Genomic DNA, 25,020 nt, shown 5'->3' with positions numbered 1-25,020 from the left:
CCACCGCATCAAAACAAATGAAAGCTTCTTGTGGAGGAAGATGAAAGGGAAAAAGCTAGACAAGTTGCTCATAAATAGTTTGTCAAACAAAAGGAGAAGCCTAGCTGATTGCAGGTATAAACTAAAAGGTTACGGGGTGACTTTTCAAGACAGGAGAGATACTAATCAGGAGCATTAGGAAGAGCATTCCAGCAACAGGGACCATGACAGGTATGAAGCAGAAGCATTACAGCAAGGAAAAGGTGTAATTTCTTTAAAATTCCTCAGGATTCTGGTATCGGAGAACGACCTTAAGAGTTTGCATCAATTGTAAAACAATCAAGTGTAATTTGTTTGCACGGAAGGAATATTGGTTCATGTGACCTGACAACCTTTGACCTGGGAGCAAGATCAAACAGAAGGACGATAAATAAATAGTCACTTGGTAGTATTGCTGAAAAAGAGACAGTCAAAGCTTTTCTGCCTATACTCACGAGACAGATCCAAAAATGCCAAATTTCATAGGGAATAACAACTTATACAGTTGGTTAGCAAATTGACTCGGATTGTCAAAATGTTGCCATGGCGAATGCGTCAGGGTGCTACTGTCCCCCATGCTTTTGTTTAATCAAAACAAAAGGTGCTAGTTGAGGAATCTGATAATGGGTTTTCTACTTACGACTACTACAAGCCTACCTTTACTAGTCAATATAGGCGTTGGGATTCCTATGGCTGCCATGTGGTACAAAATTGTCCTTATTGGCAACCTCAGTAGGGTCTGAGCCAATAGCTCACCAGGAAAACTTGATGTCAAATAGGTGCATCAAAGCTATCCTTTGGGATGGTGAATATGCCAATCATATCATTACTTGCTGCATATCGCGCATACCCACGGATGGGCTAAAGGTTGAAAAGTGCCCAGAAATCTCAAATTATCCTGGAAGGGTAAGGTGTCTCAGAAATTGGAACAATGGTAAATAGTTTCACATTGCTATTATGTAGTAGCATAACAAGTGGTGTTTTCCATTAACAGAATGCAGTTGCTGTCAAGCCAAAAAGACCATAGAATCATAGAATTTACAGTGCCGAAGGAGGCCATTCGGCCCATCGAGTCTGCACCGGCTCTTGGAAAGAGCAGCCTACCCAAGGTCAACACCTCCACCCCATTCCCATAACCCAGTAACCCCACCCAACACTAAGGGCAATTTTGGACACTAAGGACAATTTATCATGGCCAATCCACCTAACCTGCACATCTTTGGACTGTGGGAGGAAACCGGAGCACCCGGAGGAAACCCACGCACACACGGGGAGGATGTGCAAACTCCGCACAGACAGTGACCCAAGCCAGAATCGAACCTGGGACCCTGGAGCTGTGAAGCAATTGTGCTATCCACAATGCTACCGTGCTGCCCACAAGTAGATCTTCAGCCTACCCCACAAGTGAGTAATGTGGTATGTGAATTTTAGTGCCAAAGTGATACCAGGTACATAGATACGTCCCAATCACTGGCAAATCATCTCAAACAGATGTTCATAATAGGCAGAGTACTGATCGCACTCAACCAACCTATGCTTACAAAACTCAGAACATAATGTCTAACGTTAGATGTAATTCCCAAATTGGGCAGCACTTGTTGAACAACCCCAGAGTGTGTTCAGGATTACACTAACATCCAATTTCAGATCATCAATTGGGCTCTGTAGTTGACTTATGGTTGCTAGACTATGAATAAATATGCCGAGACATCGTGCCTTTTTTGAACAAATAAAGGTATGGGGGACAATAACTCCCTGTACCCACTGCCAGGACCAGAGCTGACTTGCCAACTATCAGCACCCCTTTTCTCACACGGTATAAATTGTTTTTCCCTTTGAAATTTGGCATTCCTGCTTTTGTCCTGATGAGTGTAACACTGAAATTAAGATACAGAGACATGCGACCAGACACAAGGGAGTGTTATAAACAGGAAAGCTGGAGGCTGAAGGTGATGAGCTAACTGATGCAGGAGAGCGACTGTGTGAGTGGGCTACAAAGGTTTAAGTCCTTGAAGGCTATGTGAATAGCTGAGAAGTTAAAGAGCTGGGCATTTTCTCAGAAGTTTTCGTTGAAAAATAAATTCTGGAAAGGTGCACTATCAGGACTGTTGTGATCCAAAAGAGAGAGAGAGAGGGGGGGGGGGGGGGTTTGTAGAAGTGTGCCTTGCTGAATACAATCACATTCATGAAACTCAGGTTGAAAGCTATTATTGCATAAGACTCTTGACCTACCGAATATTGTAGGACTGTGTAGCTACATAATGTCATACATCCTGAAGGGGAATGCGTGTGGTTGTGAAAGACGTATCTTTGTTGATTGAATATTTCAAGGGAAATTTTCTTTTTTTTTTTTTAAAAAAAACCTTGTATTTGTCATTTGTCTGCAACTGTCATTTGTATCATTTGTCTGTTAATTCATGTTAAATTTGCTCTGGTTCTGATTGGTGTTAAAGTCAAAGTTACAAAAAATGAAATTGTTGATAATTTCTCTATTTGGGGGTTATTCGCTGCATGTTATTTTTAATTTTTAATCATCTTTATTGTCACAAGTATGCTTACATTCACACTGCAATGAAGTTACTGTGAAAAGCTCCTAGTCGCCACATTCCGACGCCTGTTCGGGTACACAGAGGGAGAATTCAGAATGTCCAAATGGCCTAATAACATGTCTTCCGGGACTTGTATGAGGAAACCGGAGCACCCGGAGAAAACCCACGCAGACACGGGGAGAACGTGCAGACTCCGCACAGACAGTGACCCAAGCCATGAATCGAACCTGGGACACTGGCGCTGTTAAGTCATAGTGCTAACCACTATGCTGCCCATCTTGGATTACGGTTCTCAACAGAGAGAGTGTATCACAGGACAAAGGCAAAGCAAACAACAGTGGAGTGGAATCAGAGAGGAAAGCCAGAGGAAAACCGGTGTTGGAGCCAAACAAATAAAAATGGGAGTCATAGAGAGCAAATGAGAGGAAAACAGGGCCCGAGATCGACAGGTGAAAGCGGGAAGTCAGAGAAAATGAGCCGAAGGGATAGGAACTAGGAGCAGAAATAGGCAATTCAGCCAGTCGAGCCTGCTCCACCATTCAATCATGACTGATCTCCTCCTGATCTCAAAACCACCTCCCCACCCGTTGCTTATATCCCTTTAACCCATTTTTTAAAAATCAGCAATATATCTTTTTCCTTCTTGAAACCAATTAATGACTCAGATTCCATCGCACTATGGGGCAGTGAGCTCCGCAAATTCACCACCGTCTGTGAGAAGTAGTTCCTCCTCATCTCAGTTCTAAATCTACCGCCTTTGAACCTACATCCGTGACCTCTCATTCTAGATTGCCCCACAAGGGGAAACTTTTGGTCTAAGTTTACTTTATCAGTCCCTTTTAGTATTTTACACACCTCGATCAGATCACCTCTCATCCTTCTAAACTCCAGCGAGTATAAGCCCAAACTGTTTCAATTCCCCTCATACGTCAACCCTTTCATTCCCGGAATCATTGCTGAAGACCAACAGATAAAAGTGGGGAGTCAGAGAGATTGAGGCTGAGGAAAAGAGGGCTGGAAACCTACGTAAAACTGGCAGGCTTGATGATGTTCAGGGCCAAAGCCTGAGAGGAAGTGAGAGTCAAGGATCGACGTAAAAGTGATGTCAGCATAAAGGAGGGTACTAATTGATGAGTAACTGATGAGTTTTTTTAAATACACACACAAGTATTTAGTAAGTCCTTAGTTTATTTAAGCTTGCTTAGTCTAATAAGTAAAGGCATGGTAGAGCATTTCAGTCCTATGCAGTACACATCCTCTGCCATGTGGGAGTACCATGATGCTTCTCATATCCCAGACAACTACATGAGCAATATATGTGATTTATAAGATCAAGGAAGAGAGCAAAGATTTAGAAGTACAGGTGTTAGGTTGATTGATGTAAATTATGCCTAAAAGATTACAATCTTATCAAGATTAGGCCCCACACACTTTAGGGTCCAATTAACGGAGGAGTGACAAGAGACTAGGTCAATGATGCAATCATGAAAGAGTCAATGAGCAGCAAAGAGGAGCGGGGACGTTGATGGTGAAGGGGCCATTTGGCAGATTACATTTTTTAAAATACTAAGCGCTCAATTCTTTTTTTTCCCCTCCAATTAAGGGGCAATTTAGTGTGGCCAATCCACCTACCCTGCACATCTTTTTGGGTTGTGGAGGTGAGACCCACGCAGACACTCGGGGAGAATGTGCAAACTCCACACGGTCAGTGTCCGGGACTGGGATCGAACCACTATGCCACCGTGCCGCCCTCATTTGGCAGCTCACAAACTCAGCATTTGCTTCACTCAGTAATAAACTGGTTGAACTTGTCTTTTTCAAACTGAAGAGGGAGTGGTAATAGAAAAGTTTGAAAAAAATCTGAGGTTAGAGGCATGAGGCTTGTAAACTTCGACCGAACTCCCAATCAGCTGGCACAATGGTGTCGATCTGTAGCACCCTTTCTCTTAAACTGTTCATATTTGACAGTCTTCAAAGAGTTACAAACTTCTTACCAATGACGTAGAAGAAGCTACAGCTTGTGTCAGGATGACAAAATCTCCAAATACAGATAATTTGAAATTGTGAAACAAAACATTTGTTTCCAACAGCCATCACAGACAAATAGTGAAGACTGTTCTGCTGAATTTTGTTGCTATCCGAGTTGGAAACAAATAGTTGACGCAAGGATTTCTACGATGGGTCACTGAACCATATCCATACTGGTATCAGAGAAGAAACGTAATTTAAAGATTTATATGCAGCTTTAATGCAGTAAATGAACCCAACATGGTCATTATCAAACAAACTTTGACATAGAGACACAGCAGATGATATTAAAACAAATGACTAAAAGCTTGGTCAAAAAGGGAGGATTTAAGAGAGAGTGGGCTAGATAGCTGGTTTGTGATGCAGAACAAGGCCAGCAGCGCAGGTTCAATTCCCATACCAGCTGAGAATTCTGAATTTTCCCTCTGTGCACCCAAACAGGCACCGGAATGTGGCGACTTGGGGCTTTTCACAGTAACATTATACATGTGACAATAAAAGGTTATTATTATTATTAGATATAGGAGCAGAATTAGGCCACTCTGCCCATCGAGTCTGCTCCGCCATTCAATCATGGCTGATATTTTTCTCATCTCCATTCTCCTGCCTTCTCCCCATAACCCCTGATTAATCAAGAACCTCTCAATCTCTGTCTTAAAGACACTCAGTGATTTGGCCTCCACAGCCTTCTGCGGCAGAGTTCCACAGATTGACCACCCTCTGGCTGGAAAAATTCCTCATCATCTCTCTTTTAAAGTATCGTCCCTTTAGTCTGAGATGGTGTCCTCTGGTTCTAGTTTTTCCTACAAGTCTCATCCTCTCCACGTCCGCTCTATCCAGGCCTCACAGTATCCTGTAAGTTTCAATAAGATCCCCCCCCTCATCCTTCTAAACTCCGAGTACAGACCCAGAGTCCTCAACCGTTCCTCTTACAACAAGCTGTTCATTCCAGGAATCATTCGTGTGAACCTCCTCTGGACCCTCTCCAAGGCCAGCACATCCTTCCTTAGATATGGGGCCCAAAACTGCAAATTTTTGCAAACTGCAATACTCCAAATGGGGTCTGACCTGAGCCTTATACAGCCTCAGAAGTACATCCCTGGTCTTGTCAAACCCCTTGACATGAATGCTAACATTGCATTTGCCTTCTTAACTGCCGACTGAACCTGCACGTTAACCTGAAGTGAATCGTGAACAAGGACTCCCAAGTCCCTTTGTGCTTCTGATTTCCTAAGCATTTCCCCATTTAGAAAATAGTCTAGGTTTAAATTCCTCCTTCCAGCACACGGTATAAATTGCTTTTCCCTTTGAAATTTGGCATTATCATCGAATTTACAGTGCAGAAGGAGGCCATTCGGCCCATCGAATCTGCACCGGCTCTTGCAAAGAGCACCCTACCCAAGGTCAACACCTCCACCCCATCACCCAGCAACCCCACCCAACACTAAGGGCAACTTTGGACACTAAGGGCAATTTATCATGGCCAATCCACCTAACCTGCACATCTTTGGACTGTGGGAGGAAACCAGAGCACCCGGAGGAAACCCACGCACACATGGGTAGAACGTGCAGACTCCGCACAGACAGTGACCCAAGCCAGAATCGAACCTGGGACCCTGGAGCTGTGAAGCAATTGTGCTATCCACAAGGCTACCGTGCTGCCCCTTTCTTGCATTTGTCCTGATGAATCTTAAAGACACTCCCTCCATAGCCTTCTGCAGCAATGAGTTCCACAGATTTATCACCCTCTGGCTGAAGAAATTCCTCATCTCGGTTTTAAAGGATCGTCCCTGCAGTTTGAGGCTGTGCCCTTGGGTTCTAGTTTCTCCTACTGGTAGGAACAACCTCTCCACGTCCACTCTATCTAGGTCTCTCAACACTCTTGAGTTTCACTGAGATCCACCCCTCATCCTCCTGAACTCCATCGGGTAAAGACCCAGAGTCCTCAACTGCTCCTCATATGACAAGCCCTTCATTCCAAGGATCATTCTTCTGAACCTCCTCTGGACCGTCTCAAAGGCCAGCACATCCTTCCTTAGATACGGGGCCCAAAACTGATCACAATATTATACAGCCTCAGCAGTACATCCCTGCTCTTGTGTTGTATCCCTCTCGGTATGAACGCTAACATTGCTTTTGCCTTCCTAACTGCCAACTGAACAACTGGAGCAAATGGACTATAAGCATCCTCAGAAGTAGGACACAATTGGTTGCTGGAAATAGTGTTTCCGTGGGTTCTAGACATTCGTTCTGATGCCTTCAGACCTCTGGCGGGGGGGCCAACAACCATTCTCCATAGAATCCCTACAGTGCAGGAGGCCATTTGGCACATCGAGTCTGCACAAACCCTCTGACAGAGCACCCTACCTAGGCCCACTCCCCCGCCCTATCCCTGTAACCCCCACTAACCTGCACATCTTTGGGCACTAAAGGGCAACTTTAGCATGACCAATCCACCTAACCTACACATCTAATGGGCAGCACGGTAGCACAAGTGATTAGCACTGTGGCTTCACAGCGCCAGGGTCCCAGGTTCGATTCCCCGCTGGGTCACTGTCTGTGTGGAGTTTGCACGTTCTCCCCGTGTGTGCGTGGGTTTCCTCCGGGTGCTCCGGTTTCCTCCCACAGTCCAAAGACGTGCAGGTTAGGTGGATTGGCCATGCTAAATTACCCGTAGTGTCCATAAGGGTTGGGAGGGGTTATTGGGTTGCGGGGATAAGGTGGAAGTGAGGGATTAATGTGGGTTGGTGCAGACTCGATGGGCCGAATGGCCTCCTTCTGCACTGTATGTTCTATGTTCTATGTAATCTCTGTAGCTGAGCAAAAGGCTTCAGACCGCCGCTGCAAAATAACTCATTGTAATCAATGGGAGATTAGCCAGCGGGGCAAAGCAAGAGGGAATGGGCGCTGCTTCACAAGTGTAATTTAACAACGCTGGTGGAGGAAGCCGGGGAGGATCGCAGGACGTGGGATATGTTCCAATTGACTTTGGCAGGGAGGGTCCAAGTGGTAAAGATGTTCATTCTGCCGAGGTTCCTGTTCATCTTTGCTCCGAAGGCCATTTTTTCAAAAACTGGACACAATTATTTTGGACTTTGTATGGGTGGGGAAGGTGCCAAGGGTTAGGAGGACCCTACAGAGGCAGAGGCAGCAGGAAGGGTTGTTGTTGCCGTACCTGCTTCATTACTATTGGGCGGCGAATGTGGAGAAGGTGATGCGATGGTCAGAAGGAGAGGGGGTAGAATGGTTATGGATGGTGGAGGAAATCCTTTAAGGGGTCCAGCTTAAGGGCTATGGCGACGGCAGTGTTGCCAATGGCGCCGAGCAGGTACTCAGGGAGACCAGTGGTGCAGTCCATGTTGACGATCTGGGACCAGTTGAGGCGGCATTTTAGGTTGGAGGGGATGTCATTGTGTGGAAATCATGGGTTTGAGCCTGGGGGGGTGGATGTATAGGAGGTGGCGGGCAGTGGGGCTGGTCAAGGTGAGGGATTTGTATCTGGAGCAAGGGTTTGCCAGTCTGGTGGAATTGAGTGAGAGGGTAGAGCTCCTGAGAGGGAGGGAGTTTAGGTACCTGCAGGTAAGGGACTTTGCACGGAAGGTTTGGAAAAAGTTTCCTAGGTTGTTGAGCTACACCCTGCTGGAGCGATTGTTGCTTCCGGATGTGGAAGGGGAGGGTAGAATTAGAGATATATACAGGTGGCTGCGAGAGTAGGGAGGTGAGCGGGTGGTGAAGATTAAGGAAAAATGGGAAGCGAGCTAGGAGGGGAGATAAATTGGGGAGCATGGAGTGAGGCACGGCGAAGAGTAAACGCAACCTCCTTTTGCGCAAGAACGAGCCTGCTATAGCTCAAGGTCGTACTTGGGTACATATGACTCGGGCAAGAATGAGTGGGCTCTTCCAGGGCGTGGCAGATGAGTGTGAGAGGTGTGGGCTGGGACCAGCAAATCACACAATCGTGTTCTGGGGCTGCAAAAGGTTGGAGAGATTCTGGGCGGGAGTGTTTGCGGCCCCAGCAAGGATAGTGGGGGAGGAGGTGGAGCCGGATCCTTCGGTGGCGATATTCGGGATATCGGAGAAGCCCGAGCTGATGGAGGGGAGGAAGTCCGATCTTGAGGCCTTCGTCTCGCTGATTGCCTGTGACAAATTTTATTGGAGTGGCGATCAGCAACGCCACCGGGGGTAGCGGCCTGGCTGGGGGACCTGTGTGATTCCCTTCGGCTGTAAAAGATAAAATACGAATCATGGGGCTCAGTGGAGAGTTTTGAGGCACGGTGGGAATTTGTACAAACTGGAGTGTCGTTTATTGGGAAGCCTGTTTCCCGAATTGTTTATGCGTTTGAAATGAAAATGCATTTTAAAAAAAAAGGGGTCAGTTTAACAGTGACTTAAAAAATGTAAACAATCCTCCATACTTTCAAAAAGTCAATCAGCATTTTGTTTAGAGATTTGACAGCACATTGTTAAGAGGGAAAAATAGACAATTACCTTGCTGTCTAATTTTTTCATTGTAACAAGATCGAGGGATTTCAATGAGTGTCCTGTGGGTGCAATGAAGTACAGGCAGGTGTGAATTCTTGAGTCAGGATAATTGTAGAAGGCACGCCTGATTTTCAATTCTTCTTGGAGGTAGGCTTCAAACTGTGCATCAATGTGTTCAATAATCGGTTTGTAGCTGGAATGCAAACAATGGGCATTTTATTTAGATGCATAGGAAAACATTCATGAAGTAAAATGTAGATATTACCTGGAAAATTGACAAAGTTAAACATATAAACTGGCTTGAGCCATGGCGAAGAAACAGTCTGCTGCTTTCCTTTGTAAAAAAAAAGGCTACCACCCAGCTTGACTGGAGCAACTGCAAGATGGGGAACTGCCAGCGAGAGGCTGGGGGAGAGGGGAAGGTCTGCCAACAAGGCCAGGTTTGGAGGGGGGGGGGGGGGGGGCGCGCAAGGATAGGGAGGACAGTGAGCAAGAGGAGGAGGAAGGCAAGTGAGAGAGGAGGAATAGTGGGTGGCAAAGAATGGGATAGCGAGTGAATGGGATTAATAAGAGAGACGGGATGGTTAGTGAGAGAGGGATCACAAGGAAGATAGCAGATAAAGAGAAGGTGGGAGATAGCAAGAGAGAGGTAAGAGATAATGAGAATCAGAGACATGGAATAGAGCACGCAAGAGGGAGGGAGGCAAGCATTTGAGAGGATGTTTGGTGAATGATAAAAATCCAGATACAAAGTCCTGTTATTGGCTTCATTCCAGACGACTCTCCAGTGGCACCAGTAGAAAGTTGCGATAGGTAAACATCTGATACCACTGTTCACCAGGAGAGACATAAAATAAATTCACACACAAATAATTACTGAGTAAGGTACTGGAAGGGTGTCCGCATCAATAGAACCATCACCAAACTACAGGAGCAAAATTTTAATGCTGCATTTTCAATAAAAATAGTACTTTAAAAATTACCTGTCTTCCTTGTTTATCTGGTCTCCAAATCCTACTGTATCTACAATGGTCAGCTTTAGTCGTACATTACTCTCTTGTAGTTCATAGCTGCTTGATTTTAACCGGACACCAGGTTCGGTGTGGGATGCTTGTATACTTTCAAATTTAGTGTTGAACAATGTGTCCATTAACGTTGATTTACCGATACCAGTTTCACCTAAAATATATTAAAACAAATGCTTTTTAAACATGCAAAAACTCAGTTAACTCTCCAAGTTTTATTCTTTAGGGGCTGGTTCAGCACAGTGGGTTAAACAGCTGGCTTGTAATGCAGAACAATGCCAGTAGCGCGGGTTCAATTCCTGTACCGGCCTCCCCAAACAGGCGCCGGAATGTGGCGACTAGGGGCTTTTCACAGTGACTTCATTGAAGCCTACTTGTGAGAATAAGCGATTATTATTATCTTGGACGAATCAGTAAAATAATAAAGGAGAAATATATTTAGGGATTTTTAAAAAATACACAAAAGCTCAGTGACTCAACCAGTCTGCTTAGGTTCTGTCATGTGAGAGTACCTTTAAGAAATGGGTGTTTAAGAAATGTACCTTTAAGAAATGGGTGTTTATCAGTGATGTCAGAGTGTGGGTGGAGCTGGGCTGTCTGTCAGCTTTTTACTTTCATTTTAGGCTGTTTGCTGCAGAGTGTGTTTTAGTTTCGTTTTCAGAGCTGGATAGCAGCAGTCACAGCCAGAAGGTGTATGAATCTCTCTCTGTAATCTAAAGACTGTAAATCGATCCTGGTGATTGAAAACTAATAACAGTAGTGACTTTACTCTGATGTGCTTCTGGTAAAAGGTGTTTTAAGTCGTATGGATGTTAAAAAGGAAAGCTCAAAGGTTTACTTAGTGTTGTAGTCTTTGGGGGTTGTATTTGAATTAATGGTTGCTAAGATGTTCACTGTATGTTTTAAAAAGGTTAACTTGAGTTCATAGAATAAACATTGTTTTGCTTTAAAAAATACTTTTCCATCTCTGTTGTACCACACCTGTAAAGTGGTCTGTGTGCTCCCCATACCACAATCTATTAAAAGTTGTGGGTCACGTGAACTCCATGATACACTTTGGGGTTCTCCAAACCCTGGCCCATAACAGTTCATTGTTGATATCTACTTAAAACAGGGGCGATGAATGGTCATATTAACAGTTGAAATAGAAATACCTCAGATTAATGCTCAATTTAAGCACGGAATGTCTCAGTTCCAAACATCCTAGCCCTTCTACAAGATTTTGGAATCAAGCAGAAGGTAAATGAGAATACAAGAAATAGGTGCAGGAAACGCCACTCAGCTCTTTAAGTCAGCTTAGATGGTTAAAAAGAGCTAATCGTACCCAAACTCTAACTCCCCAGAATATTCCCATATTCCTAATTTTGTTAGCATCCAAAAATCTATCAATCGCAGTCATGAATATATCCGACGGCGATCGCGAATGGAGCGGCCGCAGCAAAGACCCTCCCGCACAGCCACAAAATCACGGCTTTTTTGGGGAGGTTTTCCCGGGGAATTTTTTTTTTTTTTTACAATTCCTTAGGCCCCGCGAATTTGGCCCTGCCCAGGCGCAAAGCTTCGATCCACGGAGCTGGAGAGGGAGAGAAAAAAAAAGGAGAGACTGGTCCCGGCGAGCTGCACGTGGAGGAGGAGTGGGGATCGCTCAGAAACGGCCTGAAAGTCAGAGCACGGAGAGGATCACAAGAACAAAATAATTTTTTTTTTTTTTTTTTATAAATTCAACCTTCCTTGTTCTTCTCCTGCAAATTTTAAAAAAAAAAAATTTTTTTAAGGGGAAATTTTTTTTTTATTTTTTTAAATCCCTTTTTATTAAAAAAAAGATTGTTTTTAAAAGGAAGGCACAGACAGAAATATGCCTCCAAATAATAAATTGAGGGGACAGCGAGATGCAAGAAGGAACAGCAGCGAAGGCGAAGGAAAAAAGCAGGAGCTGCGGGCTCGCAGGCAGACGACCCCACGGGGCGAGGCAGAGGTTCAGGCGAATCAGAAAGTGGAAAAGCTGGCGAGCCGAGCAGCTGAGCAGGCGGCGACCCCCCCACACAGGGGGAGGAATGGAGAAGCGTGCTGAAAACAGAAATAAACGCCATAAAAGGAGGAGATAAAAACGGAGATAAACGCCATGAGGTAGGCACTCAGGACGGAGCTCCACACAATGATGAAGGAGATGCTGGCGGAGACAACAGAAAAAATGCAGCGAACCATCAACGGCCTGGAAAAGAAGGTGGAGGTGCAGGAAAAAAGTATTCAGGAGTTGGAGAGGGCCGCCTCGGACCAGAGCGACAGGATGGTAACTCAGGAAACCGAGGTGAAAAGGCTGGTAACGACCCAGGGGAGCCTAAGAGGGAAAGTGGAGGACCAGGAAAATAGGTCCAGACGGCAGAATGTTAAAATAGTGGGTCTGCCAGAGGGGATGGAGCGCAGAGATCCAACAGGCTACGTCACCCAAATGCTGGGCAGGCTAGTGGGAAGGGAGAAGTTTCCAAACCCCCCCAGAAATCGACAGGGCGCACAGGTCGCTCCGACCCAGGCCCAAAGCCGGGGAGCAGCCCAGAGCGATTATCGTGAAGCTGCACAGGTTCCAAGACAGGGAAAAAAATCCTAAAGTGGGCCCGACAGATGAAAGTGAGCACGTGGGAAGGGAAGACCATAAGGGTGTACCAGGACATTGGGGCGGACCTGGCCAAAAGAAGGGCCGAATTCAACAGGGCCAAATCAGCACTCTACAAAAGTAATGTGAAATTTGGGATGTTATTCCCGGCCAAACTCTGGGTAACATTTGAGGGGGAAGGAGCTGTTTTTTTTTTTTAAAAACACCCCAGCAGCAGCGGGGTGGGACAGCCACAAAGGTCATCATGAAAGCGACGGGGATGGAAAAGAAAGGAAGAATCGGAACAAAGAGCAGCGGGCAGACCGCAAACAGAGACAATAAGATCACAAACTGTACACACGTGTTTGGTGCACTGTGCGGGACTGTGCTGACTCGTTCCCGGGCTCGCTCCACCTCTCAATGCAATGGGGGGGAGCGAAGCAAGGTGAATGAGGGTGAAAAAGGCAGACAGGAGGGCGAGACAAGGGCTAGCAAAAAGGTAAAACAGGACCAGAACAAGTGCTGGGAGGGGGGCCACCGTGCTAGGAGGAGGGCTAACACGGGAGGGCAGGAAGAAAGGAGGGCTTCTCAGGGGAGAGGGTGCGCCTGGCACAAAGAGAAGGGGGGGGCAGGGTAGAAGGGGGGGGGGGGGGGGAGAAAACGGGGGGAGACAGAGGAACAGGGACTAAGGGGGCGGGGGGAGAGGAGTCGGGGGGGGAGAGCGCAGAACAAATAGAAGCAAAGGGAAGGGTGAGGTAGATAAGCAGCACGAACACAGGCCTCGGCAGGCATGGAGCAGGGCGAGGAACCAAGATGGTGCCACAAACAGCCGCTCTGGAGGGCTTCAGGACGAAGAGAGTCCCTGGAGTGCAGGGGCGCAGCCACGTGGCGTACACACAGCTGGCGGCCATGGTGGGTGCCCCCTGGACAAAAGGAAACCCCGGAGCCCGACCTCATGGTGAGAGCGGTGACCGCGGCCATTTTGTACGGCCCCTTAACGACGGGAAGCCCCGGAGGCCAGGGGCGCATCCACCAGGTAAGTGACCCCACAGGACCGGGGGGGGGGGGGGGGGGGGGGGGGGGGGGGGCAAAAAAAACCCTACCAGGACTGTTACCTGGAACGTAAGGGGACTCAACGGCCCGGTCAAAAGATCCAGAGTCTTCACCCACCTATGAAGCCTTGAAAGCAGACGTAATCTACCTACAAGAGACGCACCTGAGGGAGAAGGACCGACGGCTGGTAAGGAAGGGCTGGATGGGACAGACATACCACTCATGCTACGGGATGAGGGCTAGGGGAGTAGCAATATTAATTAGTAAGAGGACGAGGTTTACGGAAACCAAAACAGTTACGGACCCAGAGGGACGGTACGTCATGGTCAGCGGTGTCCTGGAAGGGGCACCTGTCGTACTGGTAAATGTGTACGCTCCCAATTGGGACGAGACAGAATTCATAAAGAAGACCATGGCAGAAATCCCCGACCTTGACACACACCAACTGATCATGGGGAGGGGGGGGGGGGGGGGGACTTCAACTGTGTACAGGACCCACTGACCGACCGATCACACCCGAGCAGGGAAAAAGACCGGCATGGCTAGGGAACTAGGAGCATTTATGGAGCAGATGGGGGCGGTGGACCCATGGAGGTTCCTGCACCCGGGAGAGAAGGAATTTTCATACTTCTCACAAGTACACAAGGTATACACCTGTATCGATTTCTTTGCAGTGGGGAAATCGGTGCTTCCAGGGATCACGGGAACGGAGTACTCCGCGATAGTTATCTCTGACCACGCCCCACACTATATGGATGTGAGGTTGGAGAGAGGCTGGGCCCAGCACCCCACATGGAGGCTGGACATGGACCTCCTGGCCACAAGGCCTTCTGTCAGAAAACATCGCGGGCCGTATGAGACTACGTGAGTAACAACCAAAACGGGAAGGTCTCACCCTCCACGTTCTGGGAGGCACTGAAGGCCGTGATTAGAGAGATCATAGTCTACAAAGCAAGCAGAGATAGGGCAGAGAGGATGGCCAGGCAACAACTGGTGGACTCCATCCTGGAAGTCGACAGAAAATACTCCGAGGCCCCGACCGTAGGGCTGCTGGCGGAGAGGAAAAAGCTGCAAATGGACTTTAACCAGCTGTCCACTAGGAAAGCAGTGTACCAACTCCGTCAGACACGGGGGACCTTCTACGAACACGGAGCCAAGGCTGGCCACCTATTGGCTCACCAGCTGAGAACGCAGGCAGCCACAAGGGAAATAGCGCAGGTAAAGGATAGCAGAGGCAGACTGGTAACAGAACCAAAGGAGGTCAATCGGGCATTTGAGACCTGTACACCTCCGAGCCCCCCAACGGGGACGAAACTGTTCCTAGACGGACTGGAACTGCCAGTTGAGGGGGCAGACAGACGGGCAGAGCTGGAAGCACCAATAGACCTGGGAGAAATCATGGAGAGCATCAGCTCCATGCAGGCGGGGAAGGCACCGGGACCCGAAGGGTTCCCGGTGGACTTCTACAAAAAATTTGCACCAGTCCTGGCCCCACACCTAAGGGACATGTTCGCGGACTCACTGGCAAGGGGCACCCTGCCCCCAACGCTAGCGCAGGCCACAATTTCACTGATACCCAAAAAAGATAAAGACCTGACGGAATGCGGATCATACAGACCGCAACGGTCCTGGCCAAAAGGCTGGAGGGCTGTGTACCAGAGGTGGTCGCAGAGGACCAAACCAGCTTTGTCAAGGGTAGGCAGCTCACAGCGAACATCAGGCGGCTGCTGAACGTAATAATGACCCCCTCTGGGGAGAGAACACCAGAAGTGATCGTCTCCCTGGACGCAGAAAAGGCCTTCAACAGAGTCGAATGGAAATACCTCCGAAGTACTGGAACGGTTTTGGGCTAGGAGCGGGGTTCACCGCCTGGGTGAGGCTCCTGTACCACGTTCGCAAAAGCAAGCGTCTGAACTAACACCACCAGCTCTAAATACTTCCAGCTGCAGAGGGGAACAAGACAGGGCTGCCCCCTGTCCCCACTCTTGTTCGCGCTAGCCATCAAACCCCTGGCGATAGCCCTGCGGGACGCGAAAAGCTGGAAGGGAATCCGGAGAGGAGTCAGAGAGCACAGAGTCTCACTCTATGCACATGACCTGCTCCTCTAGGTCTCAAAGCCACAGGAGGGACTGAAAGCAATACTGCAAATGCTGAAAGAGTTTGGAACCTTCTCAGGCTACAAACTTAACCTGGGTAAAAGCGAGGCATTCCCAGTGAACTCAAACAGGGGAGGGAGAGAGCTGGAGGGCCTCCCGTTCAAAACAGCCCAGAACAGATTCGGCTACCTAGGGATCCAGATAGCCAGAGACGGGACACAGATCCACAAGTGGAACCTGACCAGCCTGGTGGAGGAAGTAAGAAGAGACCTTCAAAGGTGGGGCTCACTCCCACTCTCCCTGGCGGGGAGAGTGCAGACGATCAAGATGAACGTACTGCCAAGGTTCCTCTTCCTGTTTAGATCCATTCCGATCTTCATCCCAAAGTCTAATCATGGCGTTTGTGTGGGGGGGTAAGAACCCGAGAATCCCGAAACAAGACACTGCAAAGAAGGAAAATCAAAGGGGGCTTGGCCTTACCAAACCTACAATACTACCACTGGGCAGCAACGGCAGAAAGAGTGAGGGGATGGTTACAAGAACCTGACACAGATTGAGTACAAATGGAGGAGGCATCCTGTAAAGGAACGACCCTCTGGGCCCTGGCTACAGCAGCACTCCCATCCCCCTCAACAAGATACACAACAAGCCCAGTGGTAGCGGCCACGCTGAGAACATGGACCCAGCTCAGACAACTCTTCGGGATAACTAAAATGTCCCCCATGGCCCCCATCTGCGGCAATCACAGATTCCCCCCAGCCATGCTAGATACCACCTTCAAAAGATGGAGGCGGGACGGGGGCACATTGACGGTCGGGGACTTCTACGTAGGGCACAGACTGGTGACACTAGACGAACTGACAAGGAAGTGGAGCCTAGCAAAAGGACAGGAAATGAGACACCTCCAAATAAAACACTTCCTCTGCAAAGAGACAGTGGGGTACCCTGGGGCCCCAGAAAGCACACTACTAGAGGACCTGATAGGCACAAGCAACGAGAAGTGGGGGCTATGTGGGAAAATATACAGACAGCTACTGGACAGAGCCCGGACTCCACTGGACGAGATCAGACAAAAATGGGAGGACGAACTGGGGACAGAGGTAGGATGGGGACTCTGGAGCGAAGCACTGAGCAGGGTGAACGCCACCTCCTCCTGCGCAAGGCTAAGCCTAATGCAGCTCAAAGTGGTGCACAGAGCACACCTGACCAGAACCCGAATGAGCAGGTTCTTCCCGGAGGTGGAGGACAAATGTGAGCGGTGCCAGAGGGGCCCGGCCAACCACACCCACATATTCTGGGCTTGTTCCAAACTTGCTGGGTTCTGGACAGTCTTCTCCGAGGCAATGTCCAAGGTTGTGGGAGTGAGGGTGAAGCCATGCCCAATAGTGGCAATCTTCAGGGTATCAGAGCAGCCAGAGTTACACATGGGGAAGGGGGCCAACGCCCTTGCTTTCGCTTCCCTAATCGCACGCCGGAGAATGCAGCTCGTCTGGCGATCGGCAGCACCACCCACAGCTGCAGACTGGCTCGCTGACCTTTCGGAATTTCTCCACCTGGAGAAGATTAAGTAGGCCACCCGAGGGTCAGAGGAAGGCTTCCTGGATACTTGGGGGCAGTTTGTCGGTCTGTTCCAAAACCTGTTCGAGGCCAACAATGAGGAGTAACCTAATAAGATTTTTTAAAATTGTTTTTATTATTAAAACACCAAGATAGATGAGTTACCAAAAGACTGCGCACCTCATTCCAGTCCTAAACTCCCCCGCCGTTTTCCAAGGCTGTCACCACCAGTTCTAGACTCACCAGCCAGGGGGAAAGCCCCTCGAGAATGTCAATCTTTCAGTGAGATCACCTCCCATTTTTCTCAATTCCAGAGAATACAGGCCCCTTCTACTAAATCTCTCCCCTCATTCCAGGCATCAGTCACATGAACTTTTGTTGCACACCATCCAGGGTCATCACAATAATAATGATTGTGGTTCTGAACTCCCAGTATTAGATACAATAAGGTACACTCTGTGGGGTTCGTCTGACCTGGGGGTCGAAGGTCAGATAGCACACATTAAAGAAAGCTGTAACAAGGGTGCAGATGATGCAGTTGTGTAAAAATGTGTTATTAATAAAGTTTATTCACATCACTGCTGCCGGTCATCCTGCTTCATAAATCAGGCTATTTTCTTCAGGGAAGGAGACCAAAACTATACACAGGTACTCCAGGTGTGGTCTTACCATGGGTTGTGCAATTATAGGAAGACTTCTTTATTCTTGCACCCTATTCTTTTTCTAACAGAGACTAACATAACATTTGCTTTCCAAATTGTGTGTTGCGCCTGCATGTTTCTGCGATTCATGTATAAGGAAACCTAGGACCCAATAAACACCAACATTCCTTATTCTCTTAGCATTGAAAAAATATCTGCTTTTCTATTTTTCTTTCCAAGGAGCAAAACCTCATACTTTCCCACGTTCTATTCAATTTGCCTTGCTCATGCCCATACACAAACTGGTCTACATCCCTTTGCAGCCTCTGATTTTTCCTTGCGCCCTACTTTTCCATTTTGCATCAGTAAACCTGGATACATTACACTTGGTTCCCTAATCCTGTTCACTCCTGCTGTTGTTTTTTAAAAATAAATTTAAAGTACCCAATTCATTTTTTTTTCCAATTAAGGGGCAATTTAGCAAGTCCAGTCCACCTACTCTGCACATCTTTGGAGTTGTGGGGGTGAGATCCACGCAGACATGGGGAGAATATGCAAACGCCACACAGTCAGTGACCCAGGGCCAGGATCGAACCCGGGTATTCCTACTATTTTTGTTCCTTAACCAATCCACAACCCATGCTAATATATAACCCCCAACCCAATGAGTTATAATTTATTTTGCAATAATCTTGTGTGATGCCACATCAAACTCTTTTTGGAAATATGAAGTTTCCACACAAAGATAAGCCTACATGTGATGCCAGACGCAGAGCAATGTTGTTGACTCTTAACTGCACTCTGAAATGACCGAGCAAACCATTCATCTTGAAGATACCCTCCATTGTGTTGTGTGGCATTACCACCGTGCTAAATGGGTTAAATTTCAAAGGGATCTAGAAACTCAAAACTGGGCATCCATGTTGTGCTGTAGGCTATCAGCAGCAGCAAACTTCTATACAACCACAATCTGTAACTTCATGGCCTGGAATATTCCCCACTCATCATTACCATCAAGCCGAGGGGTTAACCGTGATTCAATGATAAGTACAGGGGGCATGCCAAGAGCAGCACCAGGTACACCTAAACATGACTGGGGGGGTACAGAATCACAGTGGTTAGCACAGTTGCTTCACAGCTCCAGGGTCCCAGATTAGATTCCCAGCTTGGGTCAGTGTGTGGAGTTTACACTTTCTCCCAGTGTCTGTGTGGATTTCCTCCGGGTGCTCCGGTTTCCTCCCACAGTCCAAAGATGTGCAGGTTAGGTGGATTAGACATGCTAAATTGCCCTTCATATCCAAAAAGGTTAGGTGGGGTGACTGGGTTATGGGGATGGGGTGGAGATGTGGGCTTGGGTAGGGTGCTCTTTCCAAGGGCCAGTGCAGACTCGATGGGTCGAATTGCCTCCTTCTGCACTGTAAATTCTATGATTTATGACACCAACCTCGTGAAACTACAACATAGGACCACTTGTATGCCAAACAGCGGAAGCAGCATGAGATAACATACAAGCTGTCCCACAACCAATGAGTCAGAACAGAGGAAACTATATCGTTGTTCCTTCATTGCTGCTGGGTGAAAATCGTAAAAGGCCCTTCCTAACAGCACTCAGGGAACCTACACCACATAGACTGCAGTGGCTCTGGAAGGCTGCTCACCACCATCTTCTCAAGGGCAATTAAGGATGGGCATTGAATGCTGGCCTAGCCAGGAACTGCCATAATTCATGAAATAATTTTTTTAATGATTTAAGCTCGGCAACCATGCCGGCAAATCCAACTGTGAATAGTGGTGGACAGGTAAACAACAAACTGGAGGGGAAAGCGCCACAAATATCCCCATCCTCAATGGTGGAGGAGCCCAGCACATCAGTGCAAAAATCAAGGCTGAAGTATTTGCAACCATCTTTGTCTGGAAATATTGAGTAGATGATCGATCTCGGTCTCCTCCTGAGGTTCCCAGCACCACAGATGTCAATCTTCAGCCAATTCGATTCACTCCACGTGATATCAAGAAACAGCTGAAGGCACTGGAAACTGCAAAGGCTATGGGCCCTGACACCATCCCACCAATAGTATTGAAGACTTGTGCTCCGGAACTGGCTGCGCACCTAGCCAAGCTGTTCCAGTACAACTACAGCACTGGCATCTACACAGCAATGTGGAAAAATTCCCAAGTATGTCCCGCCCACAGAAGGAAGTCAAATCCAAACTGGAAAATTACTTGAGATTATGAGACAATTTCCACTAGAACCAAAAAGCTCAGAGCAGCTCTAATAGAAATGTGAAAGACTTTGATAGATTGAATATGGAAGGACTCTTTGCCATGGCTGGGAAATTACTGGTGAAAGGGTGATCGATATAAAATCATCACAGGGAACAGTGGCAGAGATGAGGAAGATTGTTGAAGCATGAAATGCTTTGACAAAGGGACAGGTCACATTATACTTCAAGAAATTGGATAAATATTTAAAACAGGGTATAGGAGAGAGCAAGGCAGTGAGATTACATTTCACTTATTCCAGAAAATAGTTGGCACAAAAATCATTGGCCGAAAGGCCTTCTGTAAACATCAAGGGTTTTATGGGGGAGGTGAAGGTCTGTCTAATCTATGTACAGAAAGGAATTAGGGTGGACTGAATGGCCTTCCTCAACTTCATCCACCTTACGATCTTGCAGTAAAACCAACTTTATTGGCATAACATTTCACTATTACATTTTCCTGAAATAAAAAGTGCTTGTTTTTCTTTAGAAATGTGCAGTTTTCTTTTCCACAGAGACTTACTTTCAAGTCTCCTTTTTGTTAATTTTATTAAATGATCACGTACTATAAGGTGGAAATAAACAAGTTATAAAAAACACAGGGAGAGGGCGGCACGGTGGTGTAGTGGTCAGCACTGATGCCTCAAAGCACGGAGGACCCAGGTTCGATCCTTGCCCCAGCTCGCTGTCTGTGTGGAGTTTGCACATTCTCCCCGTCTCAGCATGGATCTCATCCCCACAACCCAAAGATGTGCAGGGTAGGTGAATTGGCCACGCTAGATTGCCCCTCAATTGGAAAAAAAATAATTGGGTACTCTTGATTTATTTTAAAAAGCACAGGAAAATTCAGAGTGATGTGAAAGACTGATGCCCAAAGCCAAAATATTTTTATTATTTTCTTACGTGGTGTGAAGTATTTCATAAATATGAATAGCATTGATTGGAGCTACTCCGGTATCTTCCTCTTTATTCCCACAGCACTTCTAGTCATCCCCCATTCAAGCTTGGAATCTATTTGTACCTCACCCCATTGAAAAATATATACTTTTAAACAAAAGAACAAGATACTAGGCAGTGTTCCTTCTAAGGTCTGCATCGACCTGAAACCGCCTGTGTAGGCCGCGCGCAAGTTTTGTCTCTGGGCTACCATGCATGGGCAGCCAGGCAAAAAAAAATGTAAAGGACCTGTGCACTTAAATAAATTGCTCGGGTACACTGATGAAAAGTGAATACAGAGGTCAGTCCTTGCTCTCTGAAATCCTTTTTTGTACTGCCAGACCTTCTCCTCGTCCTAAACACAGACCCATTTTACTCCCACAAAAGCAACATTCGAAGAAACCTCACAAGCAATACGTCAGCACAGCACTGACAAAGTAACCATTGTGTCTGTACCAAGTGCACTGAACTTGTGATCAAATTATGGCACAAGTTTTCAGTGATTTTAACAAAGTGATTTCCATATATCACACACACCATACAGGGCTCACTCTTATTTGGAGCAATTTTGCAAGGTAATTTGGATATTTAATTTGTGAATCAAGTGATCCAGTTTCCCAAGTGATCTCTGATGCTAAAATATGCTGGTCAGAAAACACATTGTTACCACTGAGACAAAAGTCAATCATCTGCATTTTATTTGGCCTTTAACAGAACACATAAAAACAAAATAAAGGGTGGGATTTAACTAAATAAGAACAAAGTCCCATAGCGAGCGTGTATAGCCACGTGTCTCACAACGCTATAAAACGGCACCCACGTGAGGTAGGGGGCCTCAGCAGGGGCCAAGGCCACACATAGCCCCGTTTTGTGCACTGAGGAGCTCCGCGCGCCGGACCTCAATGTAGTGAGAGATTGGGATGCTATTTTTAGGTCTCTGGAACCCCCAAAGCAATCCCCGAACCCCCCCCCCCCCACCCTCAAGCCCCATCACCACTGTGCAAAAAATGCCAGCTTGGTACCTTAGTGCCACCTGGGTGCCAGTCTGCCACTGACAGGGTGCCAGGTTGTCCAAAGGACATGCATCTTGGGGCACCAGTAGTGCCAGGGTACCACCCTGCCCAAACGACATGCAACTTGGGGGCTTATAGAATTTACAATGCAGAAGGAGGCCATTCGGCCCATCGAGTCTGCACCGGCCCTTGGAGAGAGCACCCTACTTTTTTTTTTTTCCAAAATATATTTACAATACCCAAATATTTAAATATATATTTTTTCCCCCAATTAAGAGGCAATTTAGCCTGGCCAATCCACCTAACCTGCACATCTTTGGGTTGTGGGGGTGACGCAGACACGGCGAGAATGTGCAAACTCCACACGGACAGTGACCCAGGGCCGGGATTCGAACCCGGATCCTCAGCGCCGTAGGCAGCAATGTGCCACCTGCCGCCTCGAGAGCACCCTACTTAAGCCCACACCTCCACCCTATCCCCGTAACCCAGTAACCCCACCTAACCTTTTTGGATACTAAGGGCAATTTATCATGGCCAATCCACCTAACCTACACATCTTTGGACTGTGAGGGGAAACCGGATCATATGAAGGAAACCCACGCACACACGGGGAGAACGTGCAGACTCCACACAGTCAGACAGTGATCCAAGCCGGGAATCTATGCTGGGAACCTGGAGCTGTGAAGCAACTGTGCTAACTACCGTGCTGCTCTGGGAGACCCCCATGAGTGCCATTCCAGCTGGTCCCAGTTTGTGGAAACCAGTACAGAACGATGCTCGCCCGAGAGCACCGAAGTGAGGGAGATTGTTCCCACGTCTCGGGTATCTCAGGAATCTGCACATTAAAGTGAGACTAGCGGTCTCGCTTTAATATGCAAATTTGCCAAAAGGTGATCCAGCCCACAATGAACGGGATTAACATCGCAACATCTCATGAGATCGCATTAGATCTCACGAGGTGTTGCAAGTCGGGAAGTCCCGGGAGCAGGGTTTCCCGGCTTCTATCAGCCACGCTGCACCGCGCGGCAAAGCTACGTTTTGGGCGGCATGGCCGTTCTGTCATGCCCAGTCTTCTCAAATTTTACACTGGCACTCAATTTAGTGCCATTAAGTTTAGGAAAATAAACAGCTATTTCTAACAACGTAACAAAAATTTTAATCCAAGACAAAGTTAAGCTGAATTTATCTTTGAGTTTTCAAATTGAAAAATTATTCCTAACCACGTGCAATATTTCTAACCTTAATCCTATTACGATCCCCATAGAGACTGATAACTTTTAAAAAGAACAAATGAATTCCTTATGGCCAATGAAAAATTTCATCTTTGTAACAAATATCAAAGCAACACAAATCAAACACTACTTAACAGCTGCACTGAACTGAATAAAATGTATTTTCACATCACTAATGCAATAGAGACAAGTCTTACAACTTATTTTGCTGTGCACCACACTTTAGTGGATATTTGGCATTACAAGGTCCAGTCCAAAGATACTCCCAGCTTTCTGGTAGGCTCTCCCTACTATGCCAGATTGAACCTGCTATTGTCCTTCGAAAATCATTCCACTCTGTGCGATTAAATAGATTTCCATCGGCAAGGTCCAGCTTGGTGACTCCTTGTTCTTTATATTCCCAAACATCCTGTCTGTTGCATCATCTTCGTTTTGAACAAAGGACCAGTTCTCACCAGCATCCTGATTGGCTGCTAACACAACCACATCTCATTGCTTTTCACAACAGCTACACTGTCTCTCTTGGTGTCTCTGTATCCAGAAAAGAGTTATCCCTTTTGTGTCGTGGTGTGAAAATCATCTCTTGATTTTTTTTTCTTCATAAGTTGGAGTTTCCCGTGACAGTCCGATCACGAGCATGTCTCTGGGAAGAGGTTTGGTATTCTATCCAGAATATTGAAAATGAATGAAAATCGCTTATTGTCACAAGTAGGCTACAAATGAAGTTACTGTGAAAAGCCCCTAGTCGCCACATTCCGGCGCCTGTTCGGGGAGGCTGTTACGGGAATTCTGTTATTCTGCTTTACTTTAACGTAAAGGAGATAGTTTAAAACGTAACTGTCTTGTAAAGTTCTGCATTTGAAACAATCGACAAAAATCAGTATTTTAAGATTACAGATTAGTATGAAAGAAAATTTCCCTCAAATGTTTCAGAAGAGTTCAGCTCTGCACTTTGAAAGCCGAGTTGAAATAAACATTTTAAAATAAAGGCTGATAGACTCACACCAAGTTTTTCAATTTATAGGAGCAGATTTACTGTGCTTGCCTGAGTGGTGAACTGTAAGGTTATATTTTATACTCATTAAATCCAAATAGCATAGAAAGTCATGTCATGTCTGTGGTGGCTCTTGGAATAAGCAATTCAGCTAGAGCCACTCTCCCGATTTCCCCCTGTAGCCCTGCACATTCTTCCTTTTCAAATAATAATCCAATTCCCTCCTGATTTAACCTGCCTCCACCACATTCTAAGGCAGTGCATTCCAGATATTGATCACTCGCAATCTGAAAAAAGTTGCCACGGTTTATTTTGCCAATTACCTTATATCGGAGTCCACTGCTTCTTAGTGCTCCCCAATTACTCTCTCCAGACCCCTCATGACCTTGAGTATCTCTATCAAACCTCCTCTCAACATTCCTTTCTTCAAGGAGAACAGTCATAACTTCTCCAAAATATCTTCATAACTTAAGTTACTCATCCCTGTGGAACCATTGTCGTGAATCTTTTCTGCACTCTCTCCCAAACACTTTCACATCATTCTT

At 46.8% G+C, this 25,020-nt stretch overlaps 1 protein-coding gene across 8 annotated transcripts in view; it reads right to left on the bottom strand.

Moving 5' to 3' along the window:
- Positions 1-25,020, bottom strand: part of LOC140408726 (septin-11) — a 159,714-nt gene that overhangs the window by 52,446 nt on the left and 82,248 nt on the right. For all 8 annotated transcript variants that reach the window (XR_011940176.1, XR_011940177.1, XM_072496342.1 and 5 more), the window contains 2 exons: positions 10,061-10,256; positions 9,084-9,270 (listed from right to left, as the gene is read on the bottom strand). Coding sequence is in view for 6 of the 8 variants with exons in the window: in XM_072496336.1 (XP_072352437.1) it covers positions 9,084-9,270; positions 10,061-10,256 (383 nt within the window). In the remaining 2 variants the exon portion in view is untranslated. The remainder of the gene's footprint in view (positions 1-9,083; positions 9,271-10,060; positions 10,257-25,020) is intronic.

The sequence above is a fragment of the Scyliorhinus torazame genome, chromosome 3, assembly GCF_047496885.1.
Source record: "Scyliorhinus torazame isolate Kashiwa2021f chromosome 3, sScyTor2.1, whole genome shotgun sequence".
NCBI classification, from domain to species: domain Eukaryota; kingdom Metazoa; phylum Chordata; class Chondrichthyes; order Carcharhiniformes; family Scyliorhinidae; genus Scyliorhinus; species Scyliorhinus torazame.
Note: the sequence above shows the minus strand (reverse complement) of the source record. Positions and strands in the feature narration are given on the sequence as shown.